The following is a 19,358-nucleotide window of genomic DNA, read 5'->3' on the forward strand; positions in this document are numbered from 1 at the left end:
AATTGTATTGTCACCAAAATCCAAAGTGTACACAAAATTTCAGATTAATCGGTTGACAGGAAGAGGGTGAAATTTGAATTACTAAATTTTACCCAAGAAAGAATAAAACAAACGGGGTGAGCTAAATAAAACCGTTTAAAAACTAAATGTGGCACTTCAATCTTTCCATCTATCATAAATATAGGATTAATCAGTCTTACAGTTTCATCTTGGTTAAGTGCTTAATAGTTTAGGTAACAAAATCACGTTTTATAATAATAACATAAACAAATCGTATCAGGCGGTACAAAAAACGAGTTGAGCGATATACTCAGAATCGCATGTTCCAAAGAGATCAGAGGTGGGTATATAGAAATTGGGAACGATCCAACCAAGATGTGACTGATGGGCGGCTGATAGAAAACAGAATATCCGACAAACTGGACCAACACCAGCCAGCCGAGCAAGCAGGTTTCCGACGCGGCCTCTCTACCACAGACCATTTACACACCCTCAACCAAATTATAGAAAAATATTGTGAATTTAAACTTCCATTATACATTGCGTTCATTGATTACTCCAAAGCTTTCGACAGTCTCACCCATTCCTCCATATTCACAGCCCTACAGAACCAAGATATTGACCTCACATATATTAACCTTTTAAAAAATATATATCACAAAAGCACCGCAGCCATTAAGCTACACAGGTTAGGCCAATCCTTTCCTATTCACAAGGGAGTCAAACAGGGTGACCCGCTATCTCCTAAACTCTTCACAGCAACTCTGGAAGAGGTATTTAAAAAGCTTGCGCCATGCTGGAGCACGAGAGGCGTGGTCGTCGGGGAGAAGAGGTTAACAAACCTTCGATTTGCCGACGACATAGTGCTCTTCTCCTCTTCAGCATCAGAGCTAGGCAGTATGATCAACGAACTCAGCAGAGCGAGCCTTGAGGTTGGACTTAAGATGAACATGTCGAAGACCAAGGTAATGACCAACAGCTCAAAACATAGGTTAGAAGTAGATGGAGTGGAAATTGCATACGTCCAGGAATACATCTACCTGGGCCAATTAGTCTCTTTCCAGGCGAGACAAGAAAAAGAGGTTGCTCGACGCACTGAGAACGCCTGGAAAAGCTATTGGTCCATGGGTGACATAATGAAAGGTAACCTTCCATTAACATTAAAAAGGAAGCTCATGGACGTGTGTATTCTGCCCATCCTAACCTATGGTGCACAGACCTGGTCTTTGACCAAATATCAGAAGTCCACACTCAAGGTTTGCCAGCGAGCTATGGAGCGCAGTATCTTAGGAGTCCGATTATCGGATAGAAATTGATCAGAAGGGCTGCTGAAGAGAGCGACCATGGGATTATGGACTACAACCTGAAAATGGCCATCAAACACAGAGACGCGGCAGTTGTGGGGGCGCTTTTGGGCGAGAAATGTTCCTAAGACTAAAAAAAAAAAAAATTATATAGCGGGAGGTAATGTGTATGCGGAAAACGTAAATAAGAATATAATTATATAATTGGTAACTCTTTGACTTCTGTAAGCTCTGTGGAAGTCAGCCCACCCGACAGGGGTTGAGGCGTCACGCTCACATAAATGTCCTACAGTCGGTGGCGCTGTGTGTTGGGTTGTTCCGTTCCCAACAAAATGGTTGACCGGACCAATTGCTGACACACACGTCATACTCGTGAACGAGTGCCTTCTGCTGGGGCAGGTCGGCTCTCCCAGCGCGCTGGTGGACTGACTTGGCAGAGCCGCCGGTAAATTTAATTTACTGAAAAAAACAAATATGTTAATCGTAAGTATTTTTGTAGTTATAATTTAATAGTTGTGGTTAATTTTAGGGTGTAAGGTAAATACCACATTGATAAGATTTATTGTAAAAAGAAAAACAAATTGTATGACAAGGGCACGGACCAAGAGTCCGTGGAGAACAAATGTAAATAAACATTATCGGATAGAATAAGGAACTCTACACTGCGCTCCAAAACTCAAATCGCTGACGTTGGTCAGAAAGCCGCAAGCTTGAAGTGGAACTGGGCTGGACATGTCCGACGAACAGTGGGCAAAACTCACCACTGAGTGGAGCCCACTCAACGTCAATAGACGTCGCGGCAGGCCCAGAAGGAGATGGCGGGATGAACTCGACGCCTATGAAAAGGATTGGCCACAGAAAGCTCTGCACAGAGACGAGTGAAAGGAGGGTAGGGAGGCCTTTGCCCTGCAGTGGGACGACCACGGCTGAAAATAAATAAATAAATAAACAGGGGTTTTCGGTATATTGACAGTTGCTTCGACATCAGCAGTAGTGGTAAAATGTTCACCAAAAGATGGTGGAGATAAATGCTGATCACTAACATCCATCACCCATCAAATCTTGCAGCTGAATTAGTTCATTTTCAAAGTTGGCTGGTATTGGAGAAGAAACTCGAACTAAAAATAAATTGAAATTATGTTAATAGGTAGGTAATTTTATTATAACTTTCGTGGGATTTCATGAATATGAGCCCCTAGCATGGCTTGAAACTAGTCGAGTTCCTCGTCACACCGTTACGTGAGTAAGCCGATAACATAATAATTAATAGGTAGGTACCTTAAAAGACCAAACACATTGTGCATTCCTAAAATATTGATACGTAATCGATGCTATAAATTTTTGAAAGATCATTAGAGATACATTCGTCAAAAAAACAAATCGTGTAGCCATTTGAAAAAGTCGGTAGTATCAAATAGAAACTACCATTTAATATTAGTTCCGTTTAAAAATGTCGTATGTGTTACAACCGACAAAACAACAGATTTAGCAAACATTTAATAATGTCGAATGTGACACTACCAACAAACAGACCTACTTAACATCCATCTAAGAAAGTAGGAAGTGGCACTTCCGACAATCATGTAATGTTCGAGTTCAGTTAAAAATGTCGGATCTACCATTACCTACATTTTTATAGGGTACGATGTTCATTTATTTAGAAAAGCATTGGTAATTGAAAATCGTAAATAACCCATTACTGCTTTGCATAAGAACTGTACATTATTTTAATATAAAAATAATTATTATACTACTTACCAGGTTCCACGTCGTATAATTCATATTTTTGTTTATCCCCAGGAATTGGGTTGTTTTTTTTTTTTTTTTTTTTTTTTTTTACATTTAATTGGTCGACGTTTGACCGCTATCTCACCTGATGGTAAGTGATGATGCGGCCTACGGTGGAGCACGTCTGCCCATAATATGCTGACTATTCTTATCTTCTTGTAATACAATAGCAAGTAAGCGCTTAGAACGATGCGACATTGCTGAGTAATATATAAATTTAAAAATAAAGCATGAACATAAACAAAGCAGTCAAAACAACGAGACGCGTGCGCTCCGCCCGCCAACAATGTGCGTAGTGGCAGAACCGCCGTTCCCCGCGCTCTTCCCCTCCCCGTGCGGTGCAAGCAAGAAGGCACGTAATGCCACATCGTACATTCTTAAACGGGCGCGCGATCATTATCGACAATTTTGATACTGAAAAAACTGTCAAAATAAATGAATTTTAATAAAATAATATATTCACATTTTAGAACTCATTACACCTAATTTAATGATGTAATAAAGTGAAAATCGATAAAATGTCACTATCGACTTTCTTAATTGGGACCATCGACATCCAGCCTGTATCTGACCTGCCTATGCACCAATCTTTTGGTACGCTATTAGCAATTACGGCAGGTAAACGCTCATAGGGGTATACTATCATTGGTGGAGCTAAAACTCCAGCAGCGTTCCCAGTAACCAACACAGTTAAATTTTCTTTCTCGTCTCCTGATGAAGTATAAACATTTTTTTCGCCTTTGCGCACTAGGACTCGTCCAGCTTTTGGTTGTAAATAAAATGCGCTTTCATCAGAATTGAAAATTCTTTCAGGGTCATTTATCACTTCAAGCAAGCCTTTATTTTCAAGGTAACTTTTTATTACATCAAACCAACGGAGTATGTCATCTTCTGTGACCTCTTCTCTCGCTTTGCTTAAATTCTGCGCTGTGCGTTCAGAGAGATCTGGATGCCTTTTTAAAAACAAAGAGTACCACTTTTTTCCTGGCCGATTGTTTGTGAACGGACAGGAATCTAATTTTTTCTCAGATATTATTTTCTGGACACTATCAAGCAATTGCTCTTTGGTTACAGGGAAATGTTTTTCAGCCATAAAGCATACCCACCTCACTAGTATATTTTCTTCCTCATGTGAAAGTACAGTAGCTGGACCAAGATTACAATCAACAGGGCTTTTTCCGGTGATTTTATTATGCAAAGTAATCCTTGGGACACCATATCTTGTAGCTGCAACAGATATTTTTTCTCCTTTTCTTACTTCTTCGATAGCCTTGGCCATTTGTTCTGTTGTGTAGTCTTTTCTTGGTGCCATTTCTAGGATAAAAATAAATTTATTTGTATTAACAATTACGTTGAACCTATTATCGACACCTAGTCATGGACAGAATGTTCATTATTGGATAGAATAATAATTTATTGCAGACTCCTAGAGAAACATGAAAATATAGTAGAACAGATGTATAATACATGAAAAACAATACAAATAAAGAAGTTCACTTTATGGACACTCTGTCCATGATTGGGTGTACGTGCGTGGATAATATCCAGTTATGGACACCGGAAAATTTTATGATTACAATACCAATGGCATTAAGGTTATAATATAAGAGTAATGTATTACTATTGATAAATCACTAAATAAAATGATTTTTAACAACGACAGTACATCTTACACAAAATAAAATGTTTAGTGAACTTACTTGCATTGCGATCCTTCTAATAAATTACGATTACCGACACCAAATGACACCGCAAAACTAACAATCGATATGGCCGCAATCAAAATGGCTGCCGGCTGTCAAAAACAGTTGTTATGACATTTAGAATATTGGCACTACTGATCAGTGTTGTTATTTGAAAAAAAATATTTCACATTAGCTTAATTTTGGAGGTAAATTCAAAAAATGTCCATGGCTGGTCCGCGTCCATGATAGGTGCCGTTACCTTACCTACTCTTACCTACCTTACCTAGTCTTAATGAGAAAAATATGCAAAAGTACCAGGAACCCATAAGAAACGAGAATTGTTATTACATACATTGAAGACGTTACGAAAAAGGGTTTCATATCATAATATTGTGTTCAACTGAACCCTAAATATCAATTCTATGCAAGTTATGTGTGTCCTAGTACAAAAAATTCCTAGTGGGTTCCGTTCTTGAATAATTTTTTAATGTACGTTTTTACTTGGAGGCGTTTAGAGAGATTGACAGAATTAAAAAAAAACTCAGCATATTAGCTTAGTCTTAATGAGAAAAACATGCAAAAATACTAGGAACCCATAAGAAACGAGAATTGTTATTACAATAATTGAAGACGCTACGAAAAAGGATTTCATATCGTAATATTTGAACCCTAACCATCAATTCAAAGCAAATTATGTGTCTCCTAGTACAAATCAACTCACAGGGGGTTCCGTTCTTCATTTTAATTAAATTACCGACAGAATTTACAGATAGATAGACATAGACAAAATTTCACGAAAACTCAGCAGCTTAGTTTAGTTAACATGCAAAAGTACTAGGAATCCATAAGAAACAAGAATTGTCATTACATAAATTGAAAAACGGTTGCGCACTCACAGATCCCTAATTTCATATTAAATACGATAAAATCTTGTTTCCCAGTCGCACGCGTTGCTTGAGTGTATTATGTGAGAGAGATGGAAATGTTGTCATCGTCTGTTGGCTACTCTCTTTGGATGTCTCTCTCTCTCTGTACATAGGAATTGTCATTGAGGATGGGGGACTCGCTCCGAAAGAAACCGATTTAAAGAAAATACGATTTATCGTTCTTGGTTCGATGTATTTCATAATAGTTAAAAGGACACTGTAAAAATCAAATATTATTTGTAACTACATTAGTTACTTGTAAACTATGACTAAGTTGTTAACTTTTTCAGGGCTAATAAGAGTCTAGTCAAATTCGACGTTTATTTCTAAAATACGTATTTGATTAAATTAATAGATAAAACACACATGTTGTATTTTAATTGGCTACTATTCAATGCATTTCTTTACAGTGGAATACATAGAAATATCATTCCTAATCTAATTTACATTACCGATTTAATAATAATGGGAACCGATTAAAAATAGATATCAACCTTTTTGGTTCGCGGGAAGAAGATCTCAGATCGCCAGCCCTAGTTGTCAGGGTTGACATAATATTGTCATCATGAACGTTTCAGTCATCTCAGTATTTCGGAAAAATATTAGAATTTTAGTTTTACGAAAAAATATTCTCAATTTCTTTAATGTGGAGTTGAATTATCTTTCGTTGGTATTGTAACAGTGTTTGTAAGAGAGAAAATTATTAACGTAGCATTCAGAAGGTGTTTGATATTGTTGTGATTGTGATTGAGATTTGTTTTACAAGCAAGCAAAAGTGTGTTGTGTATTCACTATCACGGTAGTCACATCGAACCACATCTTAAAAATGTAAGTTAAATAAATTTTTCATTTTAATATTTAGGCAAACAAAGCGTCTAATGTACCTACGTACGCATCGTCGCCGCGCGAATCAAAATTAATTAATTAATTAATCAAAATTTGGTAGGTAGGGGGCCGTTCAAGTATTACGTAAGCAGATTTATTGCAATTATTTACCCCCATCCCCCTTGTCAGCAAAAGTAAGCAAAGCTCTTACCCCCTCCCCCCATGCTTACGTAAACATTTGTCAATTAATGTATTGTTTTTTTAATTTTATAATGTTATAATTATAATTTGAAAAATAAGAAAATAGATTTAGGATAGAGATTATATTTTACTGAAACGGTATTCAACATAGAGTAAAGGACAAAAATATTATATCTTACTAACATAACAAACTTATTTTAAATTTTTGGTACATATATTAAATTCAAATTAACAGTCTTCAGTCCATGAAACCCGAATCCATGATTCTAAGTTTTCGATGACATTGGATTGCTTCGATTGCTGCTCAGTGTTGTGAGTCTGCTCGCTTTCATCCGATTTTGGAATGTCTACGTCATTCTCATCGAGCCATTCAACATCATGGTGCTCTAAATTTTGAATAATGCACATCAGTTCATTAGCACGACGAGCAGCGACTCTTACAGGTCTAACTTTCCTATCAGTGTGCGTGTTTACTTTCTTATGGATCTTTTCGATGTGACGATTTAGTGACTTGACGGAAGCATGATAAAGACCACACGTTTTGCATGTTCGACTTGATAGCCTCAATTGTACCGTCGGACAAAAATAATCGTATGGTATTTGCAGGAAATCTTTGAGTGAAGCACTTAAGCGTAGAGCTAAATTGACTGGAAGATTAAGAAATTGCCCTCCTTCATCTAAAACCAAGTCATCAACTGTTTGTTTTACTTTTACAGGTGGTGGAAGAAACCTGTTGTCTAGTAATCTAAATAGTCCACTTCTTGGACGACAGCATTCTGTATTTCTACATTTTACAATTTGGAGCAAGTATTGGCTTTCACGCACATGTTCTGAATACCATTTAATGTCTGGAAAATCAGGAAGATCTTGTTCACCTGCCCCAACATATTTTGCATTAACATTATAGCCATCAATTTCCATTGAACTCCATACTTCAGCTAATACTTTTCCTGCAAATTCGAAATTAGATCTTTCTAAATGTTCATCAATTGTAACGCCACGTTCATCCAAATGAGACCCAAAATGGTCATGAGGCAATATTAAACCAGCCAGTTCCCGACTAAGAGGAGCCATTCTGCGCTCTACTCTGTTATACGCACTTCTTCCGGGAGCATTGGTAGCTAAAAACAATGCATCGAGATCATGTCGCTTAAAGTGTTGTATAGCAAACCCTATGACTTTTTGATAACGCGGATTTTCATCTGGCCCTCCATCAACCGTCATGATTACCACTGGTTTTACTAGTCCATGGTCAGTTTTAGCTAATGGTCGAAACTCTTCAAGTTCGAGAAGCGTCTCGAAATCCTGAGCATGAGTATTAGCAGTAGATGAACTATGCTTTCCACTTCGAATAGCGATGTATGTTGGTCCAGAATATCCAACGGCTTGCGGTTGTCCTAGCATATTGGAAGTGATTTTGATACCAGCATAAACAGATGGTATTAATTTATGACGCTCAGCGATTACCCAATCGTGATCAGGCAATTTGATTCTATATTCCATGTGCATTAGAAGAGGTGCTTGCTTATTTGCCGCAGTTACGCCAATAGGGACTCGAGCTTTATCATCTTGAGATATGAAAAATACTTGATCTGGTCCTAGTATGGATGCTATGTTCTCTAAATAATGGATTGATGTTTCAGCGAACTTGCTATCTAAGTGGCTCTTGTGGTGATCAGTTTGAGCCCGAATGAGCTTAACAGGGACTGTCGATACATGTCTTCGTCCCTCTGCAGAATTAGATTTTCTGGGAATCAAACGAAGATATGTCCCACTGCGACTAATGTCAAATCCCATTTTACGTAATTCTTGTGTGAGTTCATCAAGAGTTTTTACGCTGCGAATTGATTCCGTTCGTCTTCTATCATCTGCTGCACTCCCAAATAAAGCTATATCCGCGATTGTTTTCAATAGTAAAGGTTGATTGCTTTCAAGATTAGGACGTCCCACTGAATCCCTCAGAGATAGTCTTTTTTTCATTTCTGGATTTTCATGACAAATATCTTCTAACTTTCTTTTCATACCATCCCTGTGTTTCTTCTGGGCAACTGCGTTTTGAACCTTCCTGTTTAAAGACTGTTTTGCTGTTTTTATTTCCTCGCGCAACTTAATGATCTGTTTATCAACTTCAGCACGGATTGACATAGTATCTCTGGCAGAATACAAAGCATTCAAATTTTTTTCGAGTAGAGCAATCTTATTTTTCATAGCTTCCTGAGAAGGTTTTGGTCTCTGTTTATCTGTATTTTTATTAATTTCGCATTGCTGTTGTGATTCATTACCGGTTTTTATTTTATCTTCTTCCTGTTTTTTAATATTTGAAGCTGGCTGTGTAATTTGTGTTTTTTCTGCAGGTTTACAGGTTGCCTAAAAATAAAAACTTTCTATGGGTTCTGCTAAAGATTCTCTTATTAAGCTACATAAATACAAAGTATGGCAATAAATATGGTAAATACAAAACCCTATGGCTTTAAATCTAATATCTTTAAACGAGCAAATCGTTCCGGTCACAAAATACAGGGTGTTATAGTCTATTCAAGTAGGTATTTAAAAGAATATAAACAATCTTGATATGTCTTTTTATTGAAATATGCAATTATAAAATCAGATATCTGTAAAGGTGCGTACAGACATCGCGAGGCTTGCGCCGCGAATGGTTCGTCTCGCATACATCAACCTGAGGCATGCTACGGCACATGTATACGTGCGAACCATTCGCGGCGCACGCCTCACGATGTTTGTACGCACCTTTATGTATTTACAGAAAAGCAATTTTTTAATATTGGTTGAGTTTTTAAATGAATCACAACAGATTTTACACAGTTTACAATTTTAAACCACATATTTCAATAAAAAGACATATAAAGATTGTTTACATTCTGTTAAATACCTATTTGAATAGAGTATAGTTTTCTGTAGGTATATAATATATATGTATAAAACTGACATCCTGTATTTTGTGACCAATTGACGGAATCAATTATAAGAAATAAATCTATATAATGAATATTACCTCTATACTTTAAGATAGGCCATAATATTTTCTAATTAGCAAAGAGAAACTTTTTGGCGATTTCTAATATTTCTAGTAGGTACCTAAAATGATTTCGTCACTCACCTTAGAAAAAAAATGTAGTAAATTGGATTTATTCTTAGTCGCTGCTTGCAATTCTTCTTCGATTCTCTTAGATACAATAATATCTAGTTCCTTGTCGGATTTTGCTTGTAATTTATAATTTCGCCACACTTCGTTAACTAACTTTTGTACATTTTGTACTTTCGTACTTGTATGAGATTTTTTAAAACTTTCAAACAATTTTTGGTATAACTTGGATTTGTCTATTTGAAATGACATCTTATTTAAACATTAAACTTTGGATAATGGAATGAATGGTAACACAAATGTTAACTTGCTTTACTATGCTTACAATACGTCTACTCGCTATAGCAGCCAAACGAAACAATACACTGATAGAGGAAATTTAGACAAGTGAACAGCGCGCGGTAATTCCCTTACTCGGTTCTAAAGCGAGTAGGGGAATTACCGCGCACTGTTCACTAAATGTATGTATTACTTGCGGGAATCCCCGAAAATGCTTTTCGTTTTCAAGCAAAGACAATGTGTGGGTTGCCATTCGTGTAAAAAAGAAAATAACTACCGATGACGTAATCATCATCTAGACTCCCCTACCCCCATGTCATCCAAAATAAGCAAAGCAAAGACCCCCCCGCCCCCCCATAGTGCTTACGTAATAATTGAACGGCCCCTAGGTACTAGGCGATCAGATTTACAGAAGAAATGTCTCGACCCCTGTTGTGACACGTTTGTATGATTTAAAATCAAGAATCATACGACATCAAGAATTTGGTACCAATTTTTTTTTAAACGAATTTTAGGCTGAAACTTTGTGTAGAGATTCTATTAAACCTGTATTCTTCTGTGCTTCTTGATGTATATGGGTATTTTGTTACACCCTGTATAAACAAGTATGTTTGCCATTTTCATGTTCTTATATAAAGTCGTTTACAATGCGGTCTAATAAATAAAAAATAAACAATATGCTGTGGATTTTCCCATTCCAAATTATCGCCTAAAATGTTGAACATCATGTTTTAGAACTTAGAAAGAAAAATACAATGTACAAATAAAATATGACATCTAGACACTTATTCTTTATTTCAGTAATACAAAAATATTGAGAATTGACAAAAAAGGTTTTATTCATCTGCTACATTTTGACTTTGGTAGTACAGTTTCATGCAGGGGGTAACACACAATGTTACTTTACAAATTTCGCATTCGTATTTTGACCGCTTATCCTGTTTTCTGGTGCTACAAAACCTGCATCGTTTGTACGTAGACAATGATAAAAAATGACTTCCTTTTTGCGCCAATCTTATTTCGTCTGGTACCCCAAAAACACCTCCTTTTTTGTTTTTGTATACCACCGGATTTTGTTTTATGTTTGAGATATGTGCCGATTTCAAACTTCTAGCTAAGCGTAATCTGAAATCACGGTGTATGTTGTTACGATTTGGATTTTTGTATTTGTATAAAATGTAGGCGTTTATAATGCCACTCTCAAACAAGAACCAAAATATCCGAAACCAGGATTTTTTTGACCTACGGTCAATAGAGTACGAGTTTCGATAGTGGTCAAAGTGGTCCACACCTCCCATACTCCTTGTATATTCTGCGATTGCAGAGGGACAATACATGTCTTTCTTTTGCCCGTTCTTTTGAGTTCTCTGGATCACTTCCACTTTGGTTGGGTTAACTGCAGTTGTAAGGACAAAATCTTCTTTAGTGTCATGCCATTTGATCACAGCACAAGGGTGACAGAAACGGTATGTGAATTCGCCCGGATCCAATTAATTTATTCTCTTTAGCCAGTTTTCGTTCTTCAGGTGTTTTAGGTTTTGGTGAACACAGCTCTTTAGGAAGGCCTTTGCGATTCATTCGCACTGTCCCTGTTGCTAAAATACCTCTATGATGAAGAGCTTCCATGAGAGCCAAGGAGGAGAAAAAGTTGTCGAAAACCAAATGTGTGTTTCGTGGTAAATTTCCTCCAAGTTTCATTACAACTCTGTAACCTAATCCTTCCTCATTGAGTGTTTGGTCTTTGCCTGTATAAATATCACACTGATATAGATAACCAGTTTTAGAATCACAACGACACCATGCCTTAAAACCTCTTTTGATGGGTTTGGCTGGCATGTACTGCTTCTTACTATCACGCCCTTTAAATTTAATCATACTTTCATCCACTGATTGAGATTCCGAGTTGGTGGCATTTTCTTGATAAGTCCTGTTGAGATAATCTAGTAATGGTCTTTTTGCAATTTGTCGTGGTCTTTGTGATCCCGGGGCAAGTGAGCTGTAATGTCGCAAACATGTAAATTTTCTAAAATTTTTTTGAATCTCTTGCAGGTCATTGTGCCACTAATCTCTATGTTATTATAAAAAGGATCTGCACTCCAATACAGCTCTATATCTGACTGAGGATTTGAATGCTTTTATTTCGTCTACGTGGGTGTCGCTCCAGAATTTACTTTGTTTCAACTTCGCGTATTTATTTGTGTATTCGACGATCATTTCAAAAATCTCATCAGGGAACAAGTTACTAAAATATTCAATGGGAAGACTTTGATAGCTATATGATTTAGTGGGTTCAATTTCCTTGCCGAAATTTAACTCGTCAAAATTTTCAACATCTGTAGTCCATGTTCTATCCCGTGCCTGCAATTCAGCATAAGTTAGAATATTAGCTGGTAAGCCAGAAGATGGTCCGGGCATTGTAATGCAAGGTGCCATTTCTTCGTTAACAGCAGGAGCAAGCATTTCAGGGTGAGTAGGTAAGTTAGGCAATGGTGCAAACATTGGAACACAAGGGGATATTTCTTCGTCAACTGCAGGAGCCAGCAATTCAGGGTGAGTAGGTAAGTCAGGCAATGGTGCAGACAATGGAACATAAGGTGCTATTTCTTCACGACAAATCACGTTTATCACTACCCACAAGTTATATTTCGGTAAAACAAAACCTAATTTCCTCATAATTTGTAGAGTGAATAAATAAAAAAGAAAACCCGCGGCAAAATGTTAGCACAAAATAAAGATTATAATTCACCAGGCAATGGGCATATAATTCCCACAATGTGCACCTCCTTCACAGGCTAAGGTTATATGGTTCCCCACATTTTTCATTTCGTTATATCATGATATTTTTCAAGTGCTTACGTATAATTTATGCACATATCACTAGAAAAACTCAAATTCTACAGCATTTAAAAAAATTGTACGACTTACCTTTCTCCGATCCGCCATTACGATTAAAATTCACCGCACTTTCCACAGAAACAACAGTTGAGCGGACGACCAAAGAAAAAAATGGCCGTAAAAGTGACTTTTGCGTTTCGATTCGCAAATTTTGTTATGTGACCATAGATAATATTTCTATTTTTGCGTTTTTGACAGATTGCGGTAAATAATTTATCAAAACCTAGGAAAAACATACTAAAATCGATGTGGGGGGACCTCAACCCATAGCCTGGTTAAGGGTTAACTTAACAAAAGCAAACTAAAATAATATATTTTCTTAATCTTAAATTAGATTTTTTTTTATTGTTAAATGGGCCGACGTTTGGCCGCTATCTCACCTGATGGTAAGTGATGATGGGGCCTACGATGGAGCACGTCTGCCCATAAGCAACCTATTCACTCGGGCTTTGAAGACACCCAGGTTATACCCATCAGGAAACACAGACTCCGGCAAGGAGTTCCACTCCCTAGCAGTTCGCACAAGGAAGCTTGAAGCGAAGCACTTCGTGCGTGTGGGTGGGATATCCACCATGAAGCGGTGATGCCTCGCCGATTGTCTTGTGGTTCGATGATGGAAAGGACTAGGAGGAATCAAGTTGTGCACACTCTCCGAAATGTATCCGGTAAAAAACGGAAAGGCTTGCGACCTTGCGCCTGTGTTCAAGACTTTGAAGCCGGGCCTCCACAAGCGTATCATCATTGATGAGCTTCTTGGCACGCCTTTCAATGTGTTCGAGCGCATCCAGCTGGTATTTAGCCGAGCCGTCCCAAGATAAAGTCTTTTAACAAAAGGGACAACAAATTTCTAAAACTAACAACAAAGTATAAGTATAGTAATTAAGTAACAAATCGCCTCTACTTTGCATGGCTTAAATCCCAAGAACCAGTCTTCACCAGGCACTCCATCTTTGAAAGGGGATTCAATCCGATTTACTTTAATATATGTACCAACTGCTTCTAGAATTTCTTTTCTAGTTAAACCAAATCCGTATTTTTCTAAAACGTGTAGATTATTTACTAGCGACTCTTCGACTTCACGTGATAAAATAGTAGCTCTACCTAATGTATTGGATTTACATCCTCTTCGCTCGTAAATACGATTAACTATGGTCGGCCTCGGAATTCCATAACGTACGGAAGCAGCATATGCAGTAAGGGTTCCGTTTTTGACCAACCGAATTGCTTCTTTTAGTTGCTCTGTAGAGTACGCAGCTTTGTTTGTTTTACGTATATAAATTCGAGGCATCTTTTAGTAACCTGAAAAAAGATAATATAACGTGAGTACAATAAAACCGATCTCCGATTGTTAAGCGTAATTTTTAGAATTTGCCAAAAAATACCTTCCTATTTTTGATCTATCAAAATAAATCAAAAAGGCATAATGTTTAACCGATCACCAAATTAAGAAAAAAAAATCTAAAATATTAAATGATCACCAAATTTGTTAACCAATTTTATACTAAAATGCAAGTCAATTTTAAGGTTTTATTAGTTTGTGTTGAATTATTAAGCAATTAACCCTTTGACGTAAAAGGGACACCACTGTCCCTTAAATATAATTTGTGTTTATTTCTGAACAAAGCATTATTCGGACCTAATTTAAACGCATTCTTTTTGTTTCCGAACGTATTTTGTTTTTTTTCTGTGGTTGGTAGCTCTGCGCGCCAAAAAAAACAAAAATGTCACATTACTTTTGAATAGTTTGCCGCGCTTCTGTGACTTTTTTCTGAAGTAATAAAAATAATTTTTTTCTGCATTCAGTGACTGTTTAGTGAATAATTTATAAGAATGGTAAGTATTAATTATGTTTGTATTAGTAGTTATCGTAATTAGTAACATTTTAGTTACTAAAATATGATATTATAAGTAGGGGACGCCATTGTCCCAATATGCGTAAAAGGCCAATTTTATTAATATTTTACCCTAACGTTTTATGCATGTTCTGTGATTGTACATACGGTCTAAGCACTCAATTTATTTGTTTTAGGCACGCAAAGGAAATAGGATTTTCCGTTTGACTGATTGCGAAGTCGAGGAATATCTTATGGCTGAAACTAGTGACACTGAAGATGCACTCACTTTAGATGACGAAGACCAGTCATTTTTATTAGAGGACATGCAAGCTGGAGTTTCTGAAGCTATAATTGAGCCACCTGGTTCATTAGGATCTACTCAAAATCCAGGCCTGTCTTCAGACTCATCATCGACTATCCCCTTTTATTCATCAGGTGATCCGATTCCCGAGTTCAAGTGGAAAAATAATATCTATCGCCCGTATATTTTTTCTGACACTGATTATGAATTTGGTAAGGTAAACATTTCTCAAGAAATACAGTCTTTGAAACCTATTGATATATTTGAGACAGTGACAAACATTAAATTATTGATTGAGGAATTAATAATACCAGAGTCTTTACGTTATGCTCATCAAAACGGTTCGGTGTTCACTACCGATATCCAAGAAATTACAGCATTTATTGGCATGAATTATGTCATGGGCTACCATGTATTACCCACAATACGAAGCTACTGGTCCACAGAACCTGACATGGGTGTGCCTTATATAGCTAGAGTAATGCCTTTATCACGATTTGAAGAAATTAGAAGAAACTTGCACTTCTGTGACAATGCATCCCAACCATCTCCGACATCGTCATTATTTGATAGAGCCTACAAAATAAGATTAGTAATGAACCATTTCAATTCAAGTTTCCAATCAGCAATGAATAACACAAAAACGCAAGCAATTGATGAACATATGGTAAAGTTCAAAGGTCACAATATCATGCGACAGTACATGCAAAATAAACCAATAAAAAGAGGATTTAAAATGTGGTGTCGTGCTGATTCGAGTACCGGATATTTATTCCAGTTCGATTTATATACTGGAAAAAAGAATGCAGGACCCGAAATAGGACTGGGAGAATCCGTTGTCCTTGATCTTACACAAGCTTTGGTGGGTCTTGGATGTGAAATATATTTCGACAATTTTTTTAACTCACCCATGTTGCAATATAAACTTGCTAAACAAAATTTAAAGGCATGTGGCACTGTTCGAACACAGCGTAAAAATAATCCTAAAAACTTGCCTTTAGATAAAGAGATGAAGAGAGGCGATATCTACGCTACTAGCTTCGAAGGAATTTCTTTTATCAAGTGGATGGATAATAAAGCTGTGCATCTCCTCACCAACTTTTTGTCACCGGTACCTACTCTAAAAGTCAAACGTAAACAAGCAGGATCAGCCCAATGTCTAGAGATCACATGTCCTGACATCGTCCATAAATATAACAAAAATATGGGTGGAGTAGATCTCATGGACCAAAAGAAGGTCACATACGAAGTGGATAGAAAATCCAAAATAAAATATTATCTGCGGCTTTTCTTTGATTTATTGGACATCGCCATGAACAATTCCTACATTGTTTACGAAAAACTGCATGCGCAACATCGCATAGAAGGGCATTTACTATCATCACTTGAATACCGACAAGTTGTGGCTAGGGCTATGATTGGCAATTTTTCTATCCGTAAACATGCCTTGCCATCCACTTCCATGACCAAAAAACGGATACAAAATATAGTATAGTATATAAAAACGGATACAAAATATAGTATAGTATATAAAAACGGATACAAAATGTAGTTCAAATAAATTCATCATTACTTGTGGCGATTTTAATGTTTTGTTAGAAAATTCTAGTTTAAGTACAAAAATTATAAGTTTATTTGCCTCATTTAACCTCACGAACCTGTTTCTGGAGCCCACTAGGATAACTCCTACTAGTGCCACTTGCCTAGATAATATTTATACTGACATTGTACCAACTAATAAACAAATAATATCATTGCTTGATTCAGATCATTGTGGACAATTAATTTCAATAACAAATAAAGTAAATAAAGTTTCGAAACCACATATTATTGTTAACCCAAAGACTGAAAGACGCATTGAAACTTTCAAATCTAAACTCACTGACAAAATACCTTTATTATTAAGGAATAAAAAATCTAATAACTTGTGTGATGAATTTTTTAACATTTACCATACCGAGTTTAAGTCCACCTTCACACCTAAAACCATACCAGCTCATGGCAATGCGTCTTTCAATCAATGGGCAACTACTGGCATCTATAAGAGTAGGAAACGCCTATATGAACTTTATAACGAGAGGACATATATTAATACAACTGAATTTAGTGAATATGTAAAGAAATATTCTAAATTATTTAAAAAAGTTTGCTCAATTGCAAAATCGTTATACTTGAGCTCTAAAATAAAAAACAGTGACAATGTAATTAAAGCGACCTGGAGTATTATTAACAGTGAAACAGGGAGGTCTAAAGAGAAGAGTAGTGAATTTAGTCTTATAATTGATAATAATGTAATTAAATCAGATGCAGAAGTTGCAGCTGCATTTGAAAACTTCTTTTCGGACGTTCCTGTATCCACTACTAAGTCTTTGAACTCATCTCCCACAGTTGCAGAATCTTTACTAAAAGAAAATGTTGCAACTTGCAATTTAGGCTTCTCTTTCGAACACATAGATTATACAGATATTGTCAAAACGTTCCATACCTTGAACAAGAAAAAGACTGCAGATCTGTGGGGTAATTCTGTGTACATTACCGGCTCTGTAATAGATATTGTAGCACCCGTATTAGCTCTAATCTTTAATAACTGTGTCGATCGTGGTGTGTTTCCTGATCTCATGAAGAATAGTAAAATAACTCCGTTATTTAAATCGGGTAGTACTTCTGACCCCACAAACTTTAGACCTATTTCAGTACTACCTACATTCAGTAAAATTTTTGAAAAAATTATTCTACATCAGTTGCAAAGATTCTTTAATAGAAATAAATTATTACATGGAAACCAGTTTGGTTTTACAAGGGGTCGTTCAACAACTGATGCCGGTGTTGAACTTCTTAATAACATTTATGATGCATGGGAGGACTCGGCCGACGCATTGGGTATTTTTTGTGACTTATCCAAGGCGTTCGATTGTGTCTCTCAAGAAACACTGATCAGGAAGCTATCCCATTATGGAATACGGGGCAGCTCTCTGGATCTTCTTATTTCATACTTGAGTGATAGGATTCAGAGAGTCGACATTAACGGAAAAGTTTCCTCCGGGTCTATTGTTAGGATGGGTGTTCCGCAGGGGTCAATTCTCGGCCCGTTTCTCTTTCTTATTTATATTAATGATTTACCTTACCTTGTGAAGGATAACCATGGGATAGTACTGTTTGCTGATGATACATCTTTATTGTTTAAACTCAAACGTGGACAATTAGTCAGTGATCATGTAAATAGTGCTCTCTCAAAAATAGTACGCTGGTTTAGTGCCAATAATTTATTACTTAATGAATCAAAAACTAAATGCATTAAATTCACAACACCAAATGTTAGACATGTGAAAACCAGCGTGCTAATCAAGGGCGAGGAGTTGGACCCTGTAGATTCAACTGTCTTTTTAGGTATAACTCTGGACGCTAAGCTACAGTGGGCTCCACACGTAGATAAGTTGTCGAAAAGGCTCAGCTCTGCAGCATATGCCGTTAAAAAAATTAGAAATTTAACCGATGTAAATACAGCGCGATTAGTATACTTTAGTTATTTTCATAGTATCATGTCATATGGTATCCTCCTGTGGGGAAATGCTGCTGACATTCAGTCTGTCTTTGTGCTGCAGAAAAGAGCCATTCGATCAATTTATAATCTTAGACCGAGGCACTCTCTTAGGGAACTATTTAAAGAAATTAATATATTGACGGTTCCTTCTCAATACATTTATGAAAATGTAGTGTATGCTCACAAAAACATTAATATATTCAAAAAGTATTGTGATATACATAATATAAACACTAGAAGTAAAAACAAATATATTGTTCCCACTACTAGACTTAAGAAAATAAGTGGTTCGTTCAGATGTCAATGCATACGCTTTTACAATAAAATTCCCAGCGATATTCAAAGTTTGAGCCTGAATAAATTTAAAAATGTTATTAAAGAAAAACTTATAAAGTAAAGCTTTTTATAAAATTAAAGACTACTTAGATGATAGTCAGGCTTGGGAGTGAGCCGCTATAATGTCCACACAGGTCATGTTGACATGTTTGTAACACAAGTTACATTTTTATACAATTTGACATGATATACATTAATATCATTCGATATTTCTTTTTTACATATTATTTTTAAAATTGTTAGTTTGAGGACCGTGCGAGAGTTTGCCTATTCATTTCACTTTCAGTTAATTATATTCTGACAGTGTGAGCATTTGTGTGGCCTACCCAAATGTTCTTT

General features: G+C 36.5%; 2 protein-coding genes across 2 annotated transcripts; one reads left to right on the forward strand and one right to left on the reverse strand.

The window, feature by feature from the left end:
• Window positions 1–6,836: 6,836 nt before the first annotated feature.
• Window positions 6,837–10,438, reverse strand: LOC126911025 (uncharacterized). Its single transcript, XM_050695796.1, has 2 exons — window positions 9,848–10,438; window positions 6,837–9,096 (listed from the first exon to the last, which is right to left on the reverse strand). Exons 1-2 carry the CDS (start codon window positions 10,082–10,084, stop codon window positions 6,958–6,960), a joined length of 2,376 nt encoding a protein of 791 aa, XP_050551753.1. The 5' UTR covers window positions 10,085–10,438; the 3' UTR covers window positions 6,837–6,957.
• Window positions 10,439–15,092: 4,654 nt separating this feature from the next.
• LOC126911000 (piggyBac transposable element-derived protein 4-like) lies at window positions 15,093–16,637 on the forward strand. The gene has a single exon (XM_050695710.1). The coding sequence runs from the start codon at window positions 15,093–15,095 to the stop codon at window positions 16,635–16,637; it is 1,545 nt and encodes a 514-aa protein (XP_050551667.1).
• The last annotated feature ends 2,721 nt before the right edge of the window (window positions 16,638–19,358 follow it).

This window comes from Spodoptera frugiperda, chromosome 9 (genome assembly GCF_023101765.2).
Source record: "Spodoptera frugiperda isolate SF20-4 chromosome 9, AGI-APGP_CSIRO_Sfru_2.0, whole genome shotgun sequence".
Taxonomy (NCBI): domain Eukaryota; kingdom Metazoa; phylum Arthropoda; class Insecta; order Lepidoptera; family Noctuidae; genus Spodoptera; species Spodoptera frugiperda.

What these genes read in the sequence shown, in the direction of transcription:
- LOC126911025 (XM_050695796.1), bottom strand. Translation starts at nt 10,084, where the DNA reads ATGTCATTTCAAATAGACAAATCCAAGTTATACCAAAAATTGTTTGAA. An exon ending in TACTACATTTTTTTTCTAAG is followed by an intron (nt 9,097 to 9,847) that starts GTGAGTGACGAA and finishes TTTTATTTTTAG; the next exon opens with GCAACCTGTAAACCTGCAGA.
- LOC126911000 (XM_050695710.1), top strand. Translation starts at nt 15,093, where the DNA reads ATGGCTGAAACTAGTGACACTGAAGATGCACTCACTTTAGATGACGAA.